At 37.9% G+C, this 25951-nt stretch overlaps 1 protein-coding gene across 4 annotated transcripts in view; it reads left to right on the top strand.

Moving 5' to 3' along the window:
- LOC149323975 (phosphatidylinositol 3-kinase regulatory subunit alpha) overlaps positions 1-25951 on the top strand; it is a 77690-nt gene that overhangs the window by 33916 nt on the left and 17823 nt on the right. For 2 of the 4 annotated variants that reach the window (XM_089494877.1, XM_089494886.1), the window contains exons 3-7: positions 12881-12973; positions 16158-16232; positions 18595-18726; positions 19875-20076; positions 20165-20244. In XM_089494877.1, coding sequence (XP_089351003.1) covers positions 12881-12973; positions 16158-16232; positions 18595-18726; positions 19875-20076; positions 20165-20244 — 582 coding nt within the window. Of the gene's footprint in view, positions 1-8575; positions 8813-12880; positions 12974-16157; positions 16233-18594; positions 18727-19874; positions 20077-20164; positions 20245-24550; positions 24642-25951 lie in introns of those variants that run through there. The other 2 variants (XM_089494895.1, XM_089494912.1) reach the window with 2 other exon arrangements.

The following is a 25951-nucleotide window of genomic DNA, read 5'->3' as shown; positions in this document are numbered from 1 at the left end:
GGCCACTGAGGCCCCAATACACCGGGGAAAGGGGCGGGTACAGCCCGCCCCAAATGGGCGGTCTGTAACCCACCTTAGTTCTACTACACACATGTGTATATACACACAAAGGCCTAAATTCAATTTCTTGTCCCAACTAAAGCAATGTGATTTTTAAAAAGGCAATGTGATTTACAAAAGCGATGACACTGTAGTCAGCAATTGGATGTTGGCATAAAAGTAACTGGGTTTAGGCCAGACAGAATACATTGCACACATACATGTAGCATTTATGTTTTTACCTTAGCTTTTGCCAAAATGAATTATGGCATATACAACAGAGCATTTTTCATATTCCTTAGGGTTCCCGGGGCGAGATTATCCTCCACCTCTAGGAGGTCCTTTTCCATCGCCGCCCCAGCCCTTTGGAATACGCTGCCCATAGAGCTCCGCTCAGTTACCTCCCTGGCCCAATTCAAACGGGATTTGAAGATCTACCTGTTTCAAATAGCATTCCCCGATTAAGTCCCTATAGGCCCCCCCGCCGCACAGACCGCACAGGCAATGGTTTGGCTAACCCGGGGGCTTTTGTTTTTGTTTCCATTTTTGTTTTTTGTTTTGTTTTGTTTTTGTCTGTAGTGTGATTTATGTAATTTTTGATATGGTTTTAACTTGAATATTGTGTATTTTTAACTGCTGTAAACCGCCCTGATCTTACGGAAGGGCGGTATACAAATAAAATGTTTATTATTTATTTATTATTTATTATATTGAAGGAATAAAATTAATAAAAACCAATAATACAAAAGGTAAGACTAAACAGTGAAACCAGCAGTTAAACTCTGGATCAAAACAATTAATAATACAAAAAGTAAGAATAAACAGTGAAACCAGCAGTTAAACTCTGGATCAAAACAATTAATGAACCTTTCTAAAGTGTTGATGAATGCCATTAAGGGATTTTGGGAAAGCATATCAGACTTCACATGGCATCTTAAAAATAGAAAAAGTAAATATTCCTAGAGAAGAAGTTTCAGAATTTAGGCATTCTAAAAACAAACCCCAAAAAGGTTATTATCCCAGACATTGTCTGCTTTTTCCCAAATGGCTGCACACCTCAAATAATTATTTTAATTAGTTGCAGGATTTTGGGGAAGAAGCACCCTTTTAAGTAGCCAGGCTAGGAAAGGTAAGCCTTTAGAGACTGAGACCAGTCTCTAAAGGCTTACATCTTCATTTGAAATGTATATATTGCATATGAAAAGGAACCAAAACGACAAGAGATCTTTTTTACATGTAATTTAGGACCCAAACAGACAGGCCAAAATAAAGCAGCTTCGGGTCACTTTGGAGGTATGCTGTTTAAATAACGCATGCATTCCAAGAGGCCAGAAGCAGCACAAAAGCCAGAACATGCCACATAATGATTAAAAAAAGACTGTCCGTGATTGTAGATGTGGCCTCCTATATAAACATATTTCTTCTTTAGATCCTGCTCTGTGTACAGTTTCTGCATACATGTTTGTACCTTGACTTTTTCTCTCTCTCCTAATTCATGAAATTAAAAAAAAAAAAGTGGGGAGGAAGAGTTGGCAAATGAGAGATGGATTGAACACAATAATATGTATGTTGTTTAAATACCTGAGAGATGTGCATTACAGTTTATGCGCTGGAACCATTTCTGTTGGGCTGAGCAAACATCTGACAGATTACGTGCAAGTACATCTGGGTTCGCTTCATTATTTGATTGCCTTAGGAGACTGCTGTTTAAGTTGGCAAATTGACTTATTAAAAGCAACGCTTGTCTCCTGGCAAGATTATAGCATGACCGGGGGGGAGAGCCCAAATGTTGGGGTATAATGTGTTTATACGGTAAGGAAACTATAAAGTTACCAGGGAAAAGTAGAATTAAATGTGGTTCCAATTTATTGTACTGGGCTCACGAGCCCTTCAGGATTCAGAAGTAAATGATGAAATCTTTTTATTTCTGAATCAATTATGTTGAACAAATCTGGAATTTTCATAAAAAGTCTAGAGGTTTTTTTTTCATCCTCAGTATTTCCTGAATGTTTGTGCAGTACTTAAAGTAATAATGCAGATGGTAATGGAATAGAAGGTTTTGTTTAGTCTCACTGCATGGGCTTTGCTGTGTGAAATTTAGAGCAACTTCACACAAAGTTTTAAACTTTGTAAGTTTTTGTGTGTGTGTGCTTGGAAACAGCTCTGTGTGTATTGGATAAATGAAAAAAAAATCAACAAATGAGGTAACATTGGACAAACATTAATACTGAGCCTTAAACAGACTGAAAACTACCATTGCTGTTAGGTCCATTTTTCATCAGGAGTATCCACGATTTAAGCTCTTGTGGTTCCTTCTTAGTAGGGAAACTGGAAAGTATGCAATACATGACAAAAGCCCAGTTTGTGGCTTCAGTTGAGAAATCCCAAGAGCTAGAGTTGCAGTCAGCATATTTCATTTATAGTGTTCATAGTTGTGACAAACCAGTTTCTTGCACTGGACAAAAACTGCTAAACTTATCTCATATATACAAACAATTATTATTGCTTCTGTATTTCTTTTACATCAAAGGAACAGGAAGAATCTTACTAGAGTAGTCAATATTAGAGGAATGACTGCCAGTGTGTGTATGCATGTATATTGGTACTAATACACTGGGAGGGGGAAGGAACACTGCAGTCTTATAAATGGCATTGTAGGTAATCTTGAGGCCCCTGCAGAATACAGACCTGACCCCCTCACTGAGAAGATCTACCACAGATAGTGAGAAGTGGTATCACATGTAAATGACAAAGCAGTCAGAAGTTGTTTGCATTTGAAACCACACTGAGAGTGTAAGCAGCAGTAGGTGGTTGAAAGGTGGGCAAAGGCAGAAAGAGTTAAGTGAGAATAAGACTGGAGAAGGGGAGAAAGAGATGAGAGGATGGAAGAGTAAAGGGAGAATGGGATAGTGTTTTGTGCTTTGTTGCACAAGTTAATTTTTCACAAAATTGTTCCAAAATGTGAAAAAATGTGCAAAACCTCTCATAATCACACCCAAAGTAGATAAAACTTGAAATTATCCATGCATGAGTATGTAATATGCAAATATTTACATCCTGCCTAATGATTGTTGCTGCAAAATAATACTAGATCTTGCTGCTAATACTTAGTACTTCCACTTATGTGCACAAGCACAGATATTCTTAATTTGTCCAACCTGTGGATTATATGAAGAGCTGTGGGTTTCTTACCCTTTGAAGGAGAAAAGAAAGGGAAACATTCATTTCAGTTTTCCAGAATGAATCAATAAAACATGCATATGGAATTTTCTTTCCAAATTACAGATGTCTTGCTTGAGGGATTTTCTTTCACAATTGTTAGCATTGCAGTAACTGAAAATTTCATCTAGAAGCATCTAGCAATTCAGTTTAGGCATCCAAAGGAAATGGGCAGGCAAAGTTACCAGAGGAATACAAATACAGCAATTGTGAGAATTCCAGTTTCTCCCTCCACGATGCTAGAAATTTAGAGAGTGAAGGAAAAAACGACTGGAGACACAGAATTCTTAGTGGGTGTTTAGTGCCCTCATTTTGCCCTCCTATAGCTACACACTGATACTTTCCCCTGCACCAAAGTTGTCAGCCTTTGTATTTATTTTTACACCATGCAAAGCAGATGGATTCAATAGCTTTCTCTCAAACCTGATCCTCATATTTAGAAGACAGCATGACATTTTAATTACATAATGAAGATAATTAAGACTTTAATTTCCACCCAGTCATATAGTGTAGTTAGCCAAAATGGACTTCATTTCTTGACAGAATAGGCATGCTTATACAGTCAGCCCTCCATATCCATGGATTCCTTACCCATGGATTCAACCATCCACAACTTGAAAATGTCTTCAAAAATATATAAATTCCAAAAAAGCAAACCTTGATTTTGCCATTTTATATAAGGAATATGATTTGACTACACCACTGTATCCAAAGGGACTTGAGCACCCATTGATTTTGGTATCCACAAAGAGTGTATATCAAGAGATAGAGCAGGGGTAGGCAATCTTTTTTAGCTGGGGGCCGGGTTGCTGTCCCGCAGACAACTGGGGGGGCCGAAGCCAAAAAATAAATAATTAAATAATTTTTTAAAAAATTAAATATATAAATAAACCAGAACAAATGTAGGACAAAATTTTCAAATGGAAGACACTTTTTAAAAAAAAATGGAGGACATGCAAAAAAATTTGCTGATTTTTTAAAAAATGTTAATATAAATGCATGTTTCTGAGGCTTCTATAGACAATTGCCCCCCAAAGGCCCCGGCGGCAATCGGCGGCAGGACTGGGCTGGGGCCGGTCCCAAGGCCTCGCCGGGCCGCATTCGGCCCGCGGGCCGCAGGTTGCCTACCCCTGAGATAGAGATAGAGATAGATCTGTCAGAGCAAGATGTCCTGTTGGGGAACTGTTATGAATCAAAAAAGTGGGATAAGGATCTTGAAATATATACTGTACATAACATTATCCCTAAAATGAAAAAGTAATTAAGGACCTTAAAAATGTCTGAAGCATAGTTTATTATCTCCTCTGTTGTAAGCCACCCGGATTCCCAGTGATTGGGCAGCATATAAATAAATCCTATTATTATTATTATTATTATTATTATTATTATTATTATTCTGCCCATAGCTCAGTGGCCTAGTGCTTTTCTAAGGACAGGAGCTGTTCTAAAGCATTAATCATAAATACTACAACTCAGGGGGCAACTTCAAAGCTATCAGCACTTTTATTTTAACAGTATGCCATCAGATCTTTTCAAGGACTGTTCTTTGGCATGGACAAAGGCTGAGGTTTTTTTTAATGTTTTGACTTTTTAAAATTGTAATTACTGTACTATAAAGCATTGGAAAAAATCATTCTGTAGTCCAAAATGGCAGAGATTTGCTCATATTGCCTGGCACTTGCTCCTTTTTTGTGGGGGGGAGGGGGGAACATAATACAAAATGTTACTGCCTGCCTAATTTGTATTCCTCATTGGTATTAGATATTATACGTCAAGTTAAATATCTCACCCAGCCAGGAACCTCCCAAGAAGATGACTTTGGACCACCATCTCACTGTCTGTCAGTGTGAGCTACCTCACAGGGAGATTGTGAAATGATGGGAGAGAGCCAGGTAGGGAGAGTTTCTTGGGGACAGAAATTTCTCTTCATGAACACTTATGCCAAGTACATTTTGTTGATTTTCCTACAAGAGATTAATATGGATATCCTCTTTCAAATCAGAACAAATGTGGGATATACATGTATAAGGTAAAATTGAACAAACAATGGGCCGGTACAGACCGGCCCATTGCGACGTCCTCGTCACGTGCTAGGGTTGCCTCAGGGCGCTCCGCCCACATGCCCCTCAACCCTAGCATGTGACGAGGGCATCACAATGGTGGCGCCCTGTACACATGGGCACCGCAATTGTTAGGCAAGTGCTACGCAGAAGCCACATGGTGCCGTGCGGTGCTTGCATAAAAAGAATCCGCTTTGGCGGGTTCTTTTTCCTCCGCAGGGAAGCCGTACGGTTTGGTGGCTGAGGCTTCCCTGCGGAGGAAAAATAGCCGCCGCTGCTTCAGACCATTTTACAAGTATGTACCAGGCCAATGACCCCTTCCAAATTTGCTTGCACTCCTCCCTCCTTCCCTCTCTCTAATTCCTTCTCAATATTGAACGTCACTCAGTGTTTTTGAGGGTAGGGGGAATAGAGGGCACTGGATAAACCAGCAACATAATACACAATTATATTGTTGATGATGATGATGATGATGATGATGATTTTGGCATTCTGGCACATAATGCTGTATATTTATACATTTCCCAGTCAGACAAACTGAACCCACTAATTTATTTTGTAGATGTCTTGGGTTTTTCTTTTTTAATCTTTTACAATTCTCTAGGTGTATGACATGTTTTACAATTGATGCAGAAACACTAACAAAATCTTTCCCTGCCTTACAGTTTAAAATTGTTGCTCCAGAACTTCCATTACTCATTCTGTGCCATCACAGAATTAGTTCTACATCCAGTATAGTACTTATAAAAGTTTGTTAACTTTTGTCTTATAACTTTTATAAAAGCTGTACTTAAAAAGTGGCCTATAGGGGGAGTAGAATATAACAGAAGTTTAACTACAGGGATTTTTTAAAAGTCTCAGTTGGAGCCAACAAAAAACATCTGTTGTCTTATTTATAGCTCCCGTTTCCAAGAAGTATATTCTATAGCAGATGAAAAAAGTAGATGACAGCTCATAATTCATAAAGTTACCAAAGCCTAATCTGATAGAATATCATGTACAAAACTCCTCCCTACTACAATATCACTTCCTTAATGCAAGATAGCAATGACTTTGCTGTGCATTAAATTGGGAGTTGACATAAAATTTACAGCACTTCTCAAAATAATTAAGCATTAATAAGGAAGTGTGGTATATCACTATTAAAAATGTTGGCTCAGAATCAGCATGTCACTGTTGGAGAGATGCAGTTTATCACATTCTTGAAAGTAATGCAATCCTTGTATTGTCATGTTAATCTTTTTGAAGGGACTTTTTGGGTGTGATTTCTGTCAAGGTATTGTTTTGAAAGTTGGGGGAAAAGTTGCATCTTGAAATACTACTTATTAACTTATTTGCATCTGAGGAAGTAAACTGAGCCTACGAAAGTTTAGGGTCCAACTTCTTCTAGCTTGTTAGTTTCAAACGTGTTACAAGTTCCCTTTCATACTTATTTACTAACAGTTTACCACAGCTGGCCAAAATTTCTGCCTCTCTTCAGAAGTCTGATATATATGGAAGGAGTTTGCAGACAATTAATGTAACAATTTAGCTAGCAATTTCTTTTACATAAATGAGGATATGAATAGTATTGCATGAAATCAACTGACTATACTGACAGAATGCCACTTTGCTCATTTTCATAGCTTTTTTGTCCCCTTTGATCCTATTATTTATCTATCCAAGTTAGATTTTTTTTTCTTCCTAAGCACTGATGACTTATGGAGCAAAACCCTGTGCAGATTTAGTCGAAGTTCCACAAGGTTCAGTGAAACTATGCACATCCAGTGAAGTATAGATAGTATTTAGGCTTACTATTCTTGGCCATAAGCCAGATTCGAAGCAAAGATGTTACTGAACCGATGTTCCCAGCATTCCTCACTATTGACTATTCTGGCAAATGTAGATGGGATTTGTAGTCCAACAACATCTGAAGGGTTACTTTTTGCCTTCCCATGACCTGATATTTCTATCCATAAATATGCTCAGTTACTAGTAACAGAATACATTGCTGCTATAAACATTTTAGTGCAATGCTATAAAAAGCTAAATTCCATTAGGAGCATTGGCCATAATCTGGTGAGTTTTGTAAAATATTCAGGCAACATCCTTTAATATCTTACAAACATTTCCTTTTACACACCCACATGGCAAAACACTTTTGCAATACTTCTGTTGGACAAAAAAAATCTTGCTATAGGGGAGATGAGCTGAAAGTCCTGCTGGGCATGAAAAGGACACATCTAGTGGTCTTTAAGGTCCAAAGCACACTGCAGAAATAATTCAGTTTGAGATTGCTTTAACCTCTCTGGCTCAATACTAAGGGATTTTGGGAACTGTAGTTTCATGAGACATTTAGCCTTCTCTGTCAAGAGCTCTGGTGCCACAATAAACTACAATTCCCAGGAATCCTTAGCACTGAGCCAAGGCAGTTAAGTGATCTCAAACTGGATTATTTCTGTAATGTGTTTTGGAACCAAGTCATATCCATTTTCATGGGACTGAAAACACACTTAATTTTCTAGAAATGTGTGCCCCTGCAGTCCAGATTTCTAAACATAAATGCACACATCTAAATGAATTTTCACGAAGCTATCCAAATGTCTTTTGTGATAAAACTTTTACATTGACATGCCAGAGCAGGTACAATATAATTGCTTCCTAGATGCCCATGCTTTAAAACACTTGAACTTGCATAAGTGTCTGAAAATCTTGGTGGTGATTAGGATGACTGAGTTTGACTTTAACAGTAATTTTAGACCATAGTCTTCTGTACACCTTCTAATAAATGAGTGCCTTTTTCCATAGGGTGTCTTATTACATTTCAAAGGGCAGGTTAGGCTATAATTTCTAGGACTAGGACGCTGGCTAATCCTCTAGCAGTAATGAAAGGTTTGGCCCAGACACTTGGAGAGCAACTTTCCATAGGCCTTTGCCAGGTAATAACTCTGAAAATCTCTTTTTACCAAGAACTACTCCAAAAGGTGCAGCTGTGTGCTGGTTTCGTCTTGCAGTTTGTAGCTATGTTGGCAGCCCTTAGATGCAAGGTATGTTGTCGGCTCCCACACGTTGCTGTTGCTAAAAGCTGTTCAGGCCTGTCTCTGTTAGTGGGAGAGGAGAGCTTTTGGATTGGAGGGAATCCCAACTTCTTTTTCATCTGATTGGTTATCGCCCTGGCAAGGTAAAAATAGAACTAGTCGAAAATCCAGCAGTTCTGACATGTCATCAGAAGCGTCCTCTAAGCTGAGATAAATGCTTAATAACTTGTGAGGAAGACTCTTTATGCATCTCCCGTGGCTTGCGAATTTGGGAGACAGTTGGGTTTAAAATAAAACCCAAACCGCATACTTGGTCTTATGTGTAAAGTAAAATGATTACTTTAAGTGAAAAACTGATACTGGATTGCAGCAAAGGAATCTGCAAAGTTGCCCAGATTCTTAAGAATGGACTTGGGTCTCCAAATCTCTGTACTATTTTACAGCACAGTACAAAGCAGAAGATCGTTTTAAAGTCAGGTACTGGTTGTCAAGCTTTATTATTTCTGTGTGTTTGTAAAAATTGCATATTGGAAGTGGGGCTCATTTCTCACTATAACCTGTGCACAATTCTCTGCTCTGTTGGTTCTAATCCATATTCAAAAGTTGCTTTGGCTTTGGTTGTTGGAATACTGACTTTTATTCCATGTTGCTGTAGTATGTTTTTAAAGATTAAAACGTTATGAACAGACGTGGATTCAATCTTAGTGCATCTTGTAAAATAGCATTTAGTTCTAAGAATGTTGAAAAATGTTTACTTTGGCTGACAAATGTTTCTTTAGGTCTTTCCTCCCTGTCTTGTTTAAATTATTGTGATTTTTAGTTTTGTCCCAAAGGTGGAAAGTTTACTGCTGAAATGTACCAATTGCAGCATAATGATATCTGAACTTTTTTCAGAATCTTTGCAGAAAATAGCTGGTCCAAAACATACACTTTCAAAAAAAAAAGAAAAGAAAAGAAAGAAATCTATGAAAAGTTTTATTTTCTTCTTAGTTCAGTAGTTAGTTGAATGGGTGGAATTTTTACATACAGTACTCAAAAATCTTGATTTTTCATATTAAGCATGTGCATCGGATAGCAACCTGAAAGTTATATTTTCTATAATAAACCCAATGTATTACAGGTGTATTTCTAGGAACTATGAAATACAGAACAAGATGAGAGAAGTCTCTCATTTAAAATGTTTTAATTCTTATATTCTATAAAATTCTGTTGTATATGTTTATCAAAATGTTCAGGGCTTTTTCAAATGAAGTACCATAACGGTCATTTGCTTTGCCTTCAAACTCCTGCTCCCCCAGATATTAAGTTGTTAAAAGTAAGTCCATGTACAGAAATATTGAATGACCCGGCAGGAAATTATATTGGAGTAAAGTTGAAATGGAACGGGGGAAAATTGTTGATAGTAGGGATGTATGGTTCCCCAAGACAACAAGGGAGTAGTTTATCAAAAACTCCATAGAGAAATTGACGAATTAGATTACGATAACGTAATATTACTAGGAGACTTTAATGGAGTGGTCAAACTGAATGTTGATAGAAAGTCAGAAACCCACATAAAACCCAATCAAGGATCTTGCCATCCTAGAGTTGCATGGTTGCCAGAGGTGGTCCTATTTTGGAGCAATCCTTGTTTTAATCCTGTAATAATAAGTTGTCTTCTAGGGGGTATTATTATTATTATTATTATTATTGGTACTTCTTAAAATGTTCAAGTACAGTAAGTAGGAGAGCCACCTTTGGTCCCCTCTGGGAGAAAGGCAGCATACAAATTAATTAATTAAATAATGGTTTGAGTATTGGACTATAATGGCAAACCTCCTCTGAACCAAAAAAATAAAAAAAAAAACCATGATAAGTTCCTCTTTGGGCCGCCATAAGTTGGAAATGACTTGAAGGCTCACACCACACCATGCAGTGGGTAGACAACTTGAGATAAATTGATATTGCACTTTCTGAAAAATAAATTATGTCTAGAGGGAAATATCACTATATCGGCTTTAGTTTGAAAAGAGACATGATCTGGATTTTGTATGTTAGTTTGTTAACCATAGATCAGCATTGCTGGAATACATGTGGAATAACATACAGAACTGGGCTCAAGGAAATAGAGAATTTCTCCAATTTGTTTTCCTCCCAGAAAACGCTAGAGGGAGCAAGAGAGATGAGTTAGTGTATGGTGGGTTTTTGTGGGGGGGGGGGGATTTGGTTCCATTTTGCCTCGTTTATAGCTGTTCAGTTATTTAGTTTGCCACTATTCTTCCTGTGAAAAATACATTTGCACTTACATATGTATTGATTTGAAAGATCCTGCTAGTCAGACATAGAGTGATTCAACACTGATTTGTCTAATTTGGAATAAATATATATTTATATGTCTTTCAGAATGGTTGATTTCTAGCAATAAACAAAGCTGCTTATTTTATTTAAAATTATTCTATGTTGGAAAATACAGATTTACTATCCAATGTCAGAAATGCTTAGGTCCAGAAGTTATATTATATAAATTAAATTTCTTGGAGATGGGGACCCAAGTCTGAACATTCATTTATGTTTCATGTACACTTTATACATATAGTCTGAATATAAGTTTATACAATATTTTAAAGTGATTTTGTGTATGAAATAACGTTTGTTTACATTGAACTTTCAAAAAGCACAGGTGTCACTATCTCTCTATCTCAGCCAACTATGACAAATACTTTGGATTTGGGGGCATTTTGCATTTTTGGATAAACCTGTAACATATTTAGAACTACAGTACTGCTTTTAGCTGTATTATGGTTTGTTTGTTTTTATAAAAAGAACATCAATATAATTGAGTTTCTTATGTGTAAATGCATTTCCAATTAATACTGCAGAGTTTGCTATTTGAGTCTTGTTCTTATTCAGTGGCAAATTCAAACAATTACTCCAAGACAATTTTATACTGACTAAGGGGGAGGCTTTGTTTTTTAAAAAATATAGGGTGTTGATTATTCTTGTAAAAATTACTTGCCTTGTGAGTTCTGAATTAGCTGTTCTGCAAGGCAATCTGTATAGCTCCCTCAGCAGGTGCTGCAGGCTTTTGTTTTAGGCCCCTTTTACACTGTACATTTACAGTAATTTGATACTGCTTTGCCATGGGTGCATCATATACAGTCCTGGTTTTTATAGTTTGGAGAGGCACTAGAGCTCTCTGGCAGAGAATTGTAATACCTCATGAAACTTCAAATCCCAGGATTCTGCAGGATATAGCCATAGCAGTTAATGTGGGGTGTGTGTGTGTGTGTGTGTGTGTGCTATTTATTTATTTCCAGAAAATAAAAATAAGGAATGGTACATTATCCATAAGCCAGTATCATAAATACGTGTAAAATATTTTTATGAAACTTCTCGACAACACAGTCTTCACATGGTCACCTTGTATTCAAAAAGTACTTGTTAATAGTTTGCTTTTAACAAGCAGTTAACATGGTATCAAAGTGCTGTCATGGTGAAAGAAACCATATTCGTTATTTTGTGAGAAACATGTGTATAGTGTAGAGTTCATCTCTGCAGTATAGACCAGAAAATCCTCTCTCATTAATCACATTGACAAGAGGGAAGTACGGTAAGCCTACAGAAAACATGGAAGGAAACTTAAATAGGACAACATTGGGACATGTTCCACTTTCCAGGCTGTATGCAAGATGTGTGCCAGTTCCACAGCACTGAGCACTTTTTGAGAATCTGCACATAGTAGGTATCCCCTGAGAGCCATAGAATAGTGGGGAGTAAGTCTTAGTACTCAAGATATTACAAAAATCCAGGACTATCTCATTACTTTATGGAGATTCACACATAACTGGCACTTGCTCACCTGATCTGAATTAGCTTTCCAAGCAAATATCTCAATCTTGCAGAGATAGCATTTGGTATCAGGTTGGCTTTTCTGCATGAATTTGATGGTGGTATGCTAACCTCAAAGCCTCCCTAAGATATGGTTGCAGTTCCTCTCTGCTGTAGTACTTAAGCAAAGTTACCACACATTGCTTGGTGCACAGATATCAGATTAGGTTTATGACCTTTGTTCTGTTTATATTTCTCAAAGGCAAATGTATGGTATCATAATGTAGTTTTAGCTATTGCAATGAAAATGATAAAATAAATAATGATCAGTAGTTACCTGAGAAGATCACACTGTAGTGATAATTAATTAAAAATGCAAAGGGTGAAAAGATGTTCTGAAATAGAAGTTTATATTTCTGAAGTTGAGTTTATGATTTTTTAAGGAAATGTATCATGGAAGGAAACTAACTACTGAGACTATACTATATGTGTCCTGAATTATTTTCATTTGGTTAACATATAAAATCTTGATATTTTAAATTCAAACATATATTTTAAAAAAAATGTTTATGTGGAGTTTTAATATGTAGGTAAGGACTGACAAGTAAACTGTTTGCATTGACTTTGTCAGCTGATAAAAATCATTTGTTCAGTGTTTAAAATTTAACCAACTGCCTAATACAGCTAATGGTCTTCAAAAATTGTAACTTTATCTCATTTATTTATTTTTCATCACAGGTTTTACACTTCCAGATCTTTCAGAACAGTTTTCACCACCTGATAATGCTCCTCCCCTCCTTGTCAAGTTAGTGGAAGCCATTGAAAGAAAAGGTATGCAGATTATCTATCTGGGAAGAATATTTATTAAGTTTTTATAAATAAAGTCATACACATGGTATATTTTAAGAGTCACATTTTGCATTGTAAACAGCATGCGTGAATCTCAGGATCTCCAATAGGTAATGCTTGGTCTTACTTAGTTACTCTTTTCTTGCACAACAGTTTTTAGAATTGCCCTAAAGTCCATGAGTTTTCTTTTGAAAAAGCAAAACATTTTCAGCACATCTTATTCAGACTGATCCTACCAGTATGGAAAAGCCAGATTCATGGTCAGGGTACACTGCTGGTTTTAATCTTTTAAAGAAATAACAAAGCTTGGAACCATGCTGAAAGACCACCCATCCCATATCCATCTACACAGAACTACTTCTTCAGAAGCCTGCTGAATACCTAGGCAAATCAGTTGGAGAAAGTATCCACTGGAGAGAGGATTTGTAGTGGTACCCCAGTTATAGAACAGACCCCCCCCCCCCACCCGGAAGCCTGACTTTGTAGTCCTTTTTAGGCCAAATGGATATATTTCTGTTCATACAGGCCTTTAAATTATTTTTGTAGCCAGGGCCACTGATTTCAGTGTTTGTCTTTCAGTTCTGAGACTTATTTTTGTTGCATTTGTGCTGGCTTTGATATTATATTCTTATCTTTTATCTTGTATAGAAATTATTTTTAAATAGTTTTTATGTCCCTAACTATGCATTAGGTTTAACTGTAATAGGCTCTTTCACAGTAGTCAAAACAGCCAAACATCTTCCACATGAAACTTCAGAGGATAACAGATAACATCTGTTATCTGCATATAATACTTCAGAACAAAGCAAGGAACATTATTGGCCCCAAAGCAAGGAAGGTAACTGCCCACCATCCCAGATACAGATTAAGACAATCAGGAAAGCAAGCAACATCTGCTTGATTTATTTTTAAACACCATTTTGTTAGCCTGTCTTTCATTGATGGAAAAAAGCCGTTCTTATAGTGCATTTTGACATTAGTCCAAAGTAGGACTGACTTACCATTGGTGGAGGTGGAAAAACAAATGAGCTCTAGGTCATTTACTGAAAAAGGAAACATTCACAATATGCTCAAAAAAAGGAACAAATTCATGAAAAGGCATAAAGAGCAATATCACATTCACAGTAATATCCACACGAACAGCTATAAATACATATGAAATCCTGTTGTAAGAGTGATAGTACCATGGAAAAAGCAAACTGGCCAATAAACTTTCCATTTCGGCTAAAAAAATCAAGTAAAATCAGTGAAGCTTATAGGCTGAGAAAGAATCCAATAATATTCAAAGTAGCCAACAAACAACCCAATAGATAAAGTAGTATCTATTAGATGAATTATTAACAAAGCAAAATAGTTAAACTGGTTCTGTAATACCCAAGAGACTGCAGTCAAGATATTAGAAGAAAACTAGGATTGGGAAGGCCAGCTATGAACAAACTGAAAATATCCTTAAGTGTGAAGATAGAACACTGATCACTGTAGTAAGGATTATCCAAACCATCATGTTCCCCATCACTATGTATGGATGTGAGAGCTGGACCACTTCATGAGAAGTCATGAATCACTATCATAGACAATGATGCTAGGAATAGTGGAGGGCAGTAGAAAGAGAGGAAGACAACATGCCATATGGGTAGACTCAATCAAAGAGGCCTTGGGCCTGGGCCTACAAGACCTGAGCAAGGCAATGGAGGACAGGGGGTCTTGGAGGTTTCTCATCCATGGGGTCCCCATGAGTTGAGGTTGTCTCAAGGGCAGTTAACAACAACAAGCTGTCTTGTTCTTTTCAGATTTCAATTGAGATCCAATTGCTTTGTTATCTCTTGCATTCTTTCGTGTATTTTTACCTGTACATGCTAATATAATTGTGATATGCCCCTTAAATATTATTCTTATACATGTATAGCTTTTTTGTTGATAATATTAAGATTGTTCCATTTTTTAATACGTTACGGCAAGTTTAATAGCTGAGTTTGGCTCTCCCCCCCCCCCCCCATCTAATGTTTGATCCTTTCCCCTATTACTTTTGAGGGTCTTTCCTTCTTTTGGGTCTCGTAAATAATAACATCAGCACTTCTTATGGGAAAAAAGTAGCGCCTGTACCTAGAACGGCTATTTCAAAAATGTTTGGACAGTAGTTTTAAGTCCTGCCTTAATATAACATTCCCTGACTTTCTCCTCCTTTTACATTAACCTCTAATTTGCACTTGGTTTTCTTTGTCTCCAGATTCACTTTACAGAAGGAAGCTAAATAAAATGTCCATAGATAATATTAATCTGAGATTTCGAATTCATTTATTTCTGAAATGACAGGATAACAGTGGATGCAGGTTTCAAGAAAAACCTGAAAATCAAACATAGATTACTGTATTCCTCGCCCCTCTTTCCTTGCATACCTCTTGCTACCTGACATGCTCAGTGATATGCCTGACAGTGCAGAGAAATGTGAAATTGCTCTCTGTTCCACTGAGAGGCAATCTCCTTTTGATTCAGGCAATTTATAATTGGACCTTATTTTTTATTATTGTTGTTCATTACTTTTTAAAAACATATTTAAAAAATAAGTGGCAGAATACTTAAACTGAATCAGAGCAGCAGGGAGCTACAGAAGATGCTAGCCAAATTCAATTGATAGTTCTAAGTAGAGTAGTACTATTAAATCAGTGATGTTTATAGTTTATTGTTCAGCTATTGATTCACTGGATTTACTCTTACTGGGATAGCATTTGGATTGATGCCATCGTTCCTGTTCTAAGTAAAGTTAAGGTCAGCTGTGGGGGGGGGGGAGAGTATTTCAGTGTATTAATACTAAAGTTCTGCTGCCTTGAATTAGTCTCCATGCCAGCTGCTTTTAAGTGTATATGTTATTTAAGTCAGGAAATATGATCGTACATCTCCTAGTTCTTGTTTGGTTTGGCCTTGATACATATTTCCCAAAGTCAAAAATTTGGAAAGCTTGGCCTAAATTTCTAGTGTTCCTCAGCCAGTAGTATGCAGATAGATTTAGTAACTTTAATTGCTATGTGGTGCATTTGTTCATGTGAGATTGAGGACAGAATCATGTACCAGTTCCTAAGACAAGGTGGTGCATGGGTAAAATATAAAATACAAAAATCAACAGGAGATGTTTGAGTTCATAAAACCTTTCTGTTCGTTTATTTTAAAGGTCTGGAGTGTTCAACTTTGTACAGATCACAAGGATCAAGCAGCACCAGTGAATTAAGGCAAATTACTGAGTGTGGTAGGTACAACAGTTTTTCTTTTCAGTAGACAACAGAATAGCTTTTGAGTTAAGTTAATATATTTATTATGCTATTTATTCTACACAATATACATGCCCTTACTCAGTCAGCCCTAGTGGCTCACACTACTACCAGTCTTCAAGCATTTCTACAGGCAAGGGTTTCAATCCTTTTGTGCTTGTCAAAGCATAACACACAATGCAAAAAAATGAGCTAGCACATAGCACAGTGTCCAAATCCATGGCAAAAGGCAAGATTGCCTCCATGGACGAAAGGTGAAGGGAGGGAAAGTTATTTAAGAGGAGGGCTAGGATGATCAGCACACATTTGACTTATACACTCTGAGAACCATGAATGGTGAGTCTTCTCACCATTCAGGGAAAACTGAGCAGAGTGAATAGAAGCCTTTGGTTTTGAGCTGGACAGATGTTTTGCCTGTCCCTACAGAGTGCTGTTATGGAAGTAGCTGATCAGATCTTACCAGAGTGTGAGAATGGGATCCCTACATATCACTCCCAACAACAAATATGCAATTCATTTGGCAGGACCAGAGCTTTTGTTGAGTAGCAGCTGGTAAGGTACAGATTCTGAAAGGAAAAGACAGTTGTGTGGTTGCTGACCAGTTACCTAAGCAAGGCTTCTGTGCCTTGGCTCAGTAAGATGGTAGAGTAGCAGGTATAGTGCCCTTTATTACTGCAGCTCATCTGTTGCATAACTTTGTGTCCTGGAGTTTGGCATATGACAGGAATCTGCATGGTGTTAAGTAGATTAACTCAGAATGTAACTGCTTGGGAGTGTTCTGGTCACTGCAGCTGGTTATGGGTTAAGTTTCATTCATAGACAGCACACAATGGGGGTGAATTTTGTACCTTTGAGGAAGCCACTTGTAGAAAGCGAGTAGAGACACAGATGAATAGGCAGTAGCCACTAGATTAGTCAGTGACAATGAACACCCTTAGAAGTAGTCTTCCTATTCCTGAACTAATTTGCTCAATCTTCAGAAAACATTTAGCCATTTCTCTTCAAAGCTGGATTTCAGTTATCAAATCTATAAAAGTTTAACAGACACTGTTACAGAAATAATTATAAATCTGAGTTACTAATTATTCAGAACATGCAATTCTGGTAGATGTAATTGAAGAACACTTATAGTAACACCCCATATAGAATTTTTATAATGGTATTTCGTGTTGATATGTTGTAAAACTGCTGTAGAAAATATTTGAAGGGTAGGATATAAATTTCTTAAATAAAATAAGGAATTGCAAATTTCCTTAAAAGGTTGTATTCCACATGTGCAAATCAAATGCCCAGGTGCTTTCAGGGCTGTCTACATGCAAATATATGCACATTTTGATACAGACTTGTGTTTTCAGAAATGTAAAAGTCAGTTTCAATTCCAATAATATACTACATTTTTTCACAGTGGCCTTGACTGTATTATTTTACTGTCCTGCTGTTTACACAAAATATTAGTATGTAAAACATACCTCAGTTAAAAATACCTTGGATTCTTAGAAGGCCTCTGGCATTTTGCCTGCATTGCCATAAGTAGTAGAGGCAAGCATTTATATCTTTCTGAGCCAATGTAGTGTAGTGTTTGGAGTACTACACTAGGACTCTGTGAGACCAGGATTTGAAACCTCAACACAATCATAGAAGACTCATCAGGTCACTTCTCTCATCCCGAGGAAGTCAACAACAAGCTCCTCTGAAGAATTCTTGCCAAGGAAAGCCTAGAAGAGGGTCACCATCAGTTGGAGATAACTTGAAGTCACATAGTGACAAGAACAAATGTACATCAAACTAAATAAATATGTGAGATCTGGCCATTATAAGATACTCACTGTGTGATGCCTTATGTACATTTTGTAATGTTTAAATCTTTTAGATTTATGATAATATTAAAAAATTGTGTGAAGACATCCTAAACATTTCAAATAGATGCAAATAATCAGTAGTCCCAAGGGGTGAGGTGGGGTAGGGAAAGGAATACGAAGCCTGGCAACAGAAGACCTAGGAAAAGAAGACCTGGTTGTCATCACCTGACAGATTGCTGGAGGCCCAGCTGTTCTACCTGGCACTCTCTCTGTGTGTGTGTCCTTGGATGGTATGAAAAGGTCTAGAGTCCTGGGGTGAAGGAAGGATACAGTGGATATTTTATGTAAGCATGGATTCTGGATCAAAAGGCAGGATGGAAGTCAAATGATTAAATAAATTAAAGTCAATATTTTGGTATCTTATTTTTAAAAATTTTAAACCAAATTGAGGTGCAAGCCTTCTACCTCCTTTGTGTGAGGTAAGCACTGGATGTGTACAAAAGGCAAAGAGTAATTCATTGTCTTTCTCTCTCTCTTTCAGATGTTTCTACGGTGGATTTTGATGTCATTGATCTTCAGATTTTATCAGATGCTTTGAAGAGGTACTTTCTCGACTTGCCAAATCCTGTCATTCCAGCATCTGTTTACAATGAAATGATTTCCATAGCACAAGGTATGAATGTAAAATTTTTCATTAGCACAAAACTGGGTTTCTTAGGATCATTACAACTTACAGTTCAGAGTTTTGATTCTGTTTCCATTATGGTTGGGATATAGAAAGTTTTATATAACCAAAGCACAATGGTTACATATATTACTTGAACTATCACTCCTGCCTTTAGGTTTAGCTTTTCATATTATGTGGTGTAAATGTAATGGGAATCGTGTACATCTAATTTAGGTTTCTTGGCACCTATACTATTATGGTACATGGAGCTGAAAGTGTGTATTTTATGTCAGTACTTCCCAAGCTATCTGATGTGAGGGACCAGCAATTCCCCCCCCCCCAGGGACTAGTACCATATATGTGCCCAACAGGTAAAGTTTGTATTGGGTTTTTTTTTCTGGAAAGTGCCAAAGAACTGGCACTACTACTTTGACTAGCACTGTTTTAGGTAATGTACCAACCTAACATTTTGAGGTGCGTATTTGAAATCTTTAAAACGTAATGTACAAAATGGATCTTAGTGTTAAGAACTCAGTGAATCTTGGCAAGTACAATATTTGTACAAACATTGGTTAACATATCAAGGATTTGTCTGTATGCAGAGAAAGCTAATTGTTAACTTTTTATCAGTGTTCATGAGGTAAATGTATTTAAAAAAGGCAAGATTCTGAAGTCCATTGGCAGTTATGGGATAGAATGTAATAAATGCATATAGATAAGGCTTGTGTCTCTTAATAGCAAATTCAGTGGGGCTAAACCTTTTCGGTGACAGTTTTGACATTAAGTTGCAGATGCTAGGCACAGGATATTATTGCTGTTATAACCTTCAAAGTTAGAACAGCACCTCTTGAGGCTTATCTTTTCCATCTCAGAATTACCCAATCATGTGTGATACTAAACAGAAGGCAGACCTCTATTCCATTCTGTGGTTTTTAACCAAGTGATACTTCTGTTTCACTTTGACTTCTGTATCATTGATCTTCCCCCTAGTACCCACATTGCTTACTAAAGTTCTTGCTGTTTCAACGAAGAAACAGAAGCTTGGGATTTACTAGAGAGGTTAATGTTTCTAATTAATACTTTTGTAGATAAGGATTTCTAATACAATTGTTTGAAGATTCTGGGCTCATAAAGAGATATTTCTTTCCTTGTAGAAGTGCAGAACTCAGAAGAATATGCTCAAGTACTGAAGAGGCTCATAAGATCACCAAATATACCTCAACAGTATTGGCTGACACTCCAATACCTACTCAAACATTTTTCCAGACTTTGTCAGAGCTCTACCAAAAACCTTCTAAACGCAAGATCCATAGCTGAAATTTTCAGCCTCCTCCTGTTCAGGTGCCCAGTAGCAAGGTAAGTAATGCATACATGTATTTGGTGACTATACAGAATGTTTAAGTTATTCAGCATGCATTTTAATAAATGTTAAATACTTTTACAGCTCTGACAATACTGAACACCACATAAAAATTCTGGAAGTATTAATTACAAGTGAATGGAATGAGAAACAACCTGCACCAGGTAAGAAAATCTATGTTTTGCAAGTACAAACTGCATTTTATATTAATGATATAGGGGAAAAATTAGGTTTTTAATTTTTTTTTTCATATTAAAGTGTCTCCCCTGCCCCTTAGCACTTTCTAACTCAGCTGGAGTTTCTTTCCGAAATGGGAGGCAAAAGATTATTCCTTCCCCGATGGCTGACCAACTAGTTAACAATGGTTCCAGCTGAAAAACCAAATCACCTGTTTGAATTGCTTTTAACTGTTAGGAATGAGTGTTTCTTATGGTTTTTCAAGTGTTTCATATGCTATCCCCATAAGGGAAAGCAGTAATAAAAACTGTCCAGAAGATAGCTATGAGGAATTAAGGACTGTTGTTATTGTTGTGTGCGTCCAAGTAATTTCTGACTTATGGCAACAGTAAGACGAATTTTACAGTTATTTTTAAAAGATCTATTCAGAGGGGGCTCTGAGCCTGCGTGACTTGCCCAAAGGTACCCAGTGGGTTTCCATGAGCAAGTGTGGAATCAAACCCTGTTCTCCAGAGTTGTAGCCCAATGCTCAAACCATTACACCATGCTAGCTGTCCAACAAAGACTGTGCTCAGTAGTAGAGGAGTGTGCTGGTATGCCAAGGCTGAATGTCACTGCTTATCTTGTTTTGTGATAAAACAGCAATACAGGAATGACGGGAAGTTTCTGTGTAGACATACTCACCACTTATTGTCATTGTTTAGTTGCTTTAAAAAAAAACAACTTAAGGATTATCAGACTTCTTATTCTGCTGCCCACTGACCTTGGTACTTGGGATAGTATTATCTGTTTAAAAGGTTGTACTTTTATCTCCTAAGAATGAAATCTTTAGCATTGCAGCCATGATCTTGTGAAATTCCCTCCCTGTTAATATTTATTTGTTTATTAAATTGTTCCCATTTTTTTTGTTGCAAAATTGGCATCCAACACAATGCCCATAAAACACAATGGCATTAAAACACGAACTCATCAGTAAAAAGAGACACATACAGACAGTTCCAACTTTTTGGTTATTGGGTATGGGTATGTGTGTTCACTCAGGCTTTTCGTGAGGTGTGATAGAGCAATATATGTTAGGTTTTTAAGTGCATGATTGCTCTTGTTTTGCTTTTGTGATTGTATTTTATTTGTAGACTGCAGTGGTATTTTTGTGTTCAGTGGTAGTACATTTGTACATATAAATAAATAAACTGTCAGTCATTTCAGGAATATATTACTTCACCATCAAATTCACAAAGGTCAAAAACACACTGCAGAAATAATCCAGTTTGAGACCACTTTAACTTCCCTAGCTCAAAGCTAGGGAATTCTGGAAATGGTAGTTTTGTGAGACATTTTGCCTTCTCTGTCAAGAGAGCTCTGGTGCCACAATAAACTGCATTTCTCAGAATTCCCCAGCACTGAGCCAGAGCAGTTAAAACAGTCTCAAACTGGATTATTTCTGCAGTGTATTTTTGACCTAAATTAATGATATTCTGCAAAACAGAACAGATGTTGCATGGAGATAAGATAATTCTACATTCAACTGACATTAATGAACTACCAAAAAAGTTACACTGGGGTGTGCAAATGTTTGTTCGATTTTTTTAAAGTATTTTTCTGAGTATCTACTTGGTGTGTTTGCTTTCCTTAGAAAGAGGATGTCATATATGGTTTCAATATCTGCTTGAGTTTAAGAGAGCAGTAGCATTTTAAGAACTATGTGTAAATATAATGTAAATGCATTCTCTCACTTTGTTGTTGTTGTGTGTCTTCAAGTCGTTTCTGATTTATGGTGGCCCTAAGATGAATTTATCATGGGGTTTTCTTGGCAAGATTATTTCAAGAAGGTTTGCCATTGCCTTCCCCTGAGGCTGAGGGCATGTGACTTGTCCTTGGTCACCGAAAGGGTTTCATGGCCAAGCAGGGAATCAAACCCCGGTCTCCAGAGTTGTAGTCCAACACTCAAACTACTATGCCTGACTGGCTCAGTATTAATATTGGGAATAATGATAGTGGTGTACATTATATAATTATTATATGGATTAGTAAAATAATGTACAGAAGAAGGTTTGCAGTATTAATCAGTTACTTAGCCAGCTGAAAAACCTTTGGATTGATGAGAAAATTGGCTGGAGTTAGCCTGACAACCCACTTCATTTTAATATAAGTAGATACCAAGTGCCATTCTAGAGAAGGAATTTCTGCTTTACCCACAGACAGTATGGGATGTCCATGTTAAAATAGTGCCTGATATTATTGTATACATGCATAATCTAAGAAATATGTATCTCCTCAGAAATATTCTAATTTTTATGCAAGTTAAGTAGTCAAGTGACAGCCCTAATATGAAGTTATTTGAACATACGGCCATGACCAATATAGGTTTTCAGGAACAAAACCATGGCGGGTTACAGACCGCCATAAAGTACGCGCTCTGCGCATACTAGGGTTAGTAAGGGCCGTATTAGGGTTAGGAAGGGTCTTACCTTCCTCACGGCCCTTCTTCCTAGTACGTGCAGAGCGCGTCCTTAATGGCAGCGCCCATCCACATGGGCTCCGCCATTTTGACATCTTGGACGCATAGCATCCAGACGTGTCGCGGCGGAAGTGACGCCGCGAGGGTGCGCTTCGCCCCTTGTGGTGCCACTTCCGCGTTTTGAAAAGGAGCGCCATTTCGGCGTTCCTTTTTCGCTGCGCTGGGAAGCCTCGCGGTCTGGCTGCTGGGGCTTCCCTCCGCAGCGAATGGCAGCAGCGGGGAAACGGCCGCTTGAGGGCGGTCTGTAACCCGCCCATGAGAGGCCAAAATAAAGAAAGCGGACCCTTATCATAGAATCATAGAAGTTGTAGATTAAAGTCCTTTCCAACCCTATCTGAAGAGGCCTGGATTTGGACCTGGAGCCTTCTACATGCAGTGTGTGTTGTTATAGCTCTTCTCATGACCTAACATTGGAAGAATTGCTGGAGGAGATAGAAACAAAAGGAATTGGTTCCATAAAGATTCTGAATATTTTATCTTTCATCTTCCAGTTGTGACAGCTCTTATCAAAAGAGGAAGGGGTACCGGATGGCACATCTTTTTATACTAGCACAGGTTTTGCGCAGAGCTGCAATGGCCTAGCAAAATCTAAAAGCACAAAACAGCATATTTTTATTACATAGCAAATTTGGAACAAGAACACATAAATAAGCCTCATCTTACCTTGTACAGTCCGTCCTCGCCTTATGCGGGGGATCCGTTCCGGATCCCTCCGCGTAAGGCGAATTCCGCCTATGCTCAAGCCCCATTGGAAACAATGGGGCTCGTGCACGGCGGCGCGGGCGCACGCGCCCATTGAATTGAATGGGACGCTCTGCCCTGCGCGCGCGCCGCGGCTTAACCGCATACGCTGAAGTCCGCGTATGGCACGCCCGCGTATGGTGCAGGCACACTGTATACACAAATGTTCCGTTTTCTCTTGAAACCCCTTTGCCTGTTAAAAAATTAGAAGTATTCATAATTCTAGGATGTATTTCCTATGCATACTTAGTTTAGAGTAAACACCCACTGAATACAGTGGGACTTCTCAGAAATCATGACTAGCATTGTATTGCCAGGATCTGTAGAAGGGCTAAAAGACCCCATACCAAATATTAAATACAGTCTATCCTCCCCATATGCGGGAGATCCTCCCCACGTATGGGGGAAAGAGCGTATGCTCAAGCCCCATAGGAAATAACGGGGCACGTGCTCGCAGCGGTGAACACGGCGTGCGGCACAAGTATGTGCCCCATTATTTCTGCCTGGGCTTGCCTTCCGTGTGAATTCAAAGCCGCGGAAGGCAAGCCTGCCTATAAGAAGGGCCGACTGTATATGCAGCTGTAATTGATGCTTGCTGCAAGTGAAATAAATGAAGCTGAGCAGTAAGTGCAACAGGGTACTATTTTGATATCTACTTGACAGGTTTTATTATAGAGAATTATAAGTACATTATGACTGATAATTCTAAGCTGTCCCTGTATAGATTCCCATATAAAGATTCGTCACTAGTTACCTGTGCTTAGAGAAGATTAATGAGTCGGAGTGGATTTGGCACTGACGTCATAGCTTTTATATCTGTTCTCCCACAGTAGATTTAGTAGACCCAAATTTTAGCCCAATCTGCATTCTAGTGTTTGCCCAACAGAGGGCTCTCACTCTAAGCAAATAACATGCAAATGTTACAATGTAGAGTGCCGTATCAAATTGTCAGTTCTTGTTACTTCTGAAGTAGAAATTTCAGTTACTCCTTAGCATACGTTTTATAACCACATGGACAAGCACTCACTTGGATGTAGAGATGTTCATATTCTAACTGTCCTTTATGCATCTAAGAAATATCAAAACCAAATGATGCAAGAATTGGATTTTACAAGAGAGAATAAGGTAAGCTTCAGGATAAGGCGCAACCCTTCCCTGGATCCATTGTTTGCTATGCTCAGAGTGCATTTGAGTGCATTCTCTTAGTTATTCTGCCTAGAGAGGTACAACCTCTGTGTGTGTGTTGCCCCCTGTAGTAAAAGGTATAGTTTGGGATTTTGATAAATACATGATGAATATCAGTTGCAGCTATAAGTGTAAGCACTGGTTCTTGCTAATATCCTTGCATTCTAAAACAGATAGTAGAAGAAAAGTGACTATTCTATGAATTGGGAAAGGCAAAAACTATATACTGTATAATTAATAGCATGTTCTGTAGAAATCTGAGCAAGGTACGCAATAATTTATTATGGCATTAAACTGCATTCACCAGGAACTATAAATGTGTCCCTTGGTAATATTTTTGTTCCCCATTAAAAGAATGGGAATGTCATCTGATTACTTTTTTTAGTAAAAGGCAATGAGTGCGTGAGACAACAATATATCCTGAAAGTTGCATTTCTGCTCAGATTCAGAACTTCTGAGTCTGTGACCTGCTGACTGCTTAATCCCAGGTCATGATGTATTTGCTTGAGACTGTATGGCAGCCCTCCTTGAATACCAACTAACATATAAGTACAGTGTCAGTACAGATTTCAGATTTTAGCTGCAAGCAAGTACAGTCAGTTCAGCACTTGTTGGTGTTTTTATAAAGACCTTCTTTAGTTGTCTCAACTATAAAAACTAATCAAGTACTGTTGTTCCTTCTGGGTAATTTCCCACGCACACATGTCTGTGCTGTACAAGGAGAAGAGAGGGAAGGGCTGGGGTGAAAATGGACTGTAGCTTTTATTGGAATCCAAATAGTGGCAGCTGTTGGTTCCCATGTTAGGTGGCGGATCCACTCTGGCTTTTAGAGAAAACTTTAAAGGAGCTATGCAAGACGCTGATACCATTTCCCAAATAACCTGAACACCTTGGCCATCTCCGTTAAAGTACAGACGTAACTCTGGAGCAGATTTACTGCCCCGTTGACATGGGGAGTTACCACTGAACCCAACATCATAATTATGAAACAAACTCAATTGTAGGAAAGATACAAGAGATATTGAAGGAGAATGATGCTACTCAGAATTCACATGGATTGATGATAATCTTAATCATCAAGAGCTAAGAGAAAGTTTGTCAATCTTTATCTGCCTCAGAAACATTTTGTGGCACATACATTGCCCATCCCCAAGGCTCTTAAGGAGAATTTTTGAAAAGGTTTACCAGAGCAGCTTCTCACTTTCCCCTCCTCCAGCTCCTGCCCTTTAAGTATTGTGGAAGTAGCCAGT

The sequence above is a fragment of the Sceloporus occidentalis genome, unplaced genomic scaffold, assembly GCF_023333645.1.
Source record: "Sceloporus occidentalis isolate IW3139 unplaced genomic scaffold, rSceOcc1.0.p SCAF_1, whole genome shotgun sequence".
Lineage (NCBI taxonomy): Eukaryota > Metazoa > Chordata > Lepidosauria > Squamata > Phrynosomatidae > Sceloporus > Sceloporus occidentalis.
Note: the sequence above shows the minus strand (reverse complement) of the source record. Positions and strands in the feature narration are given on the sequence as shown.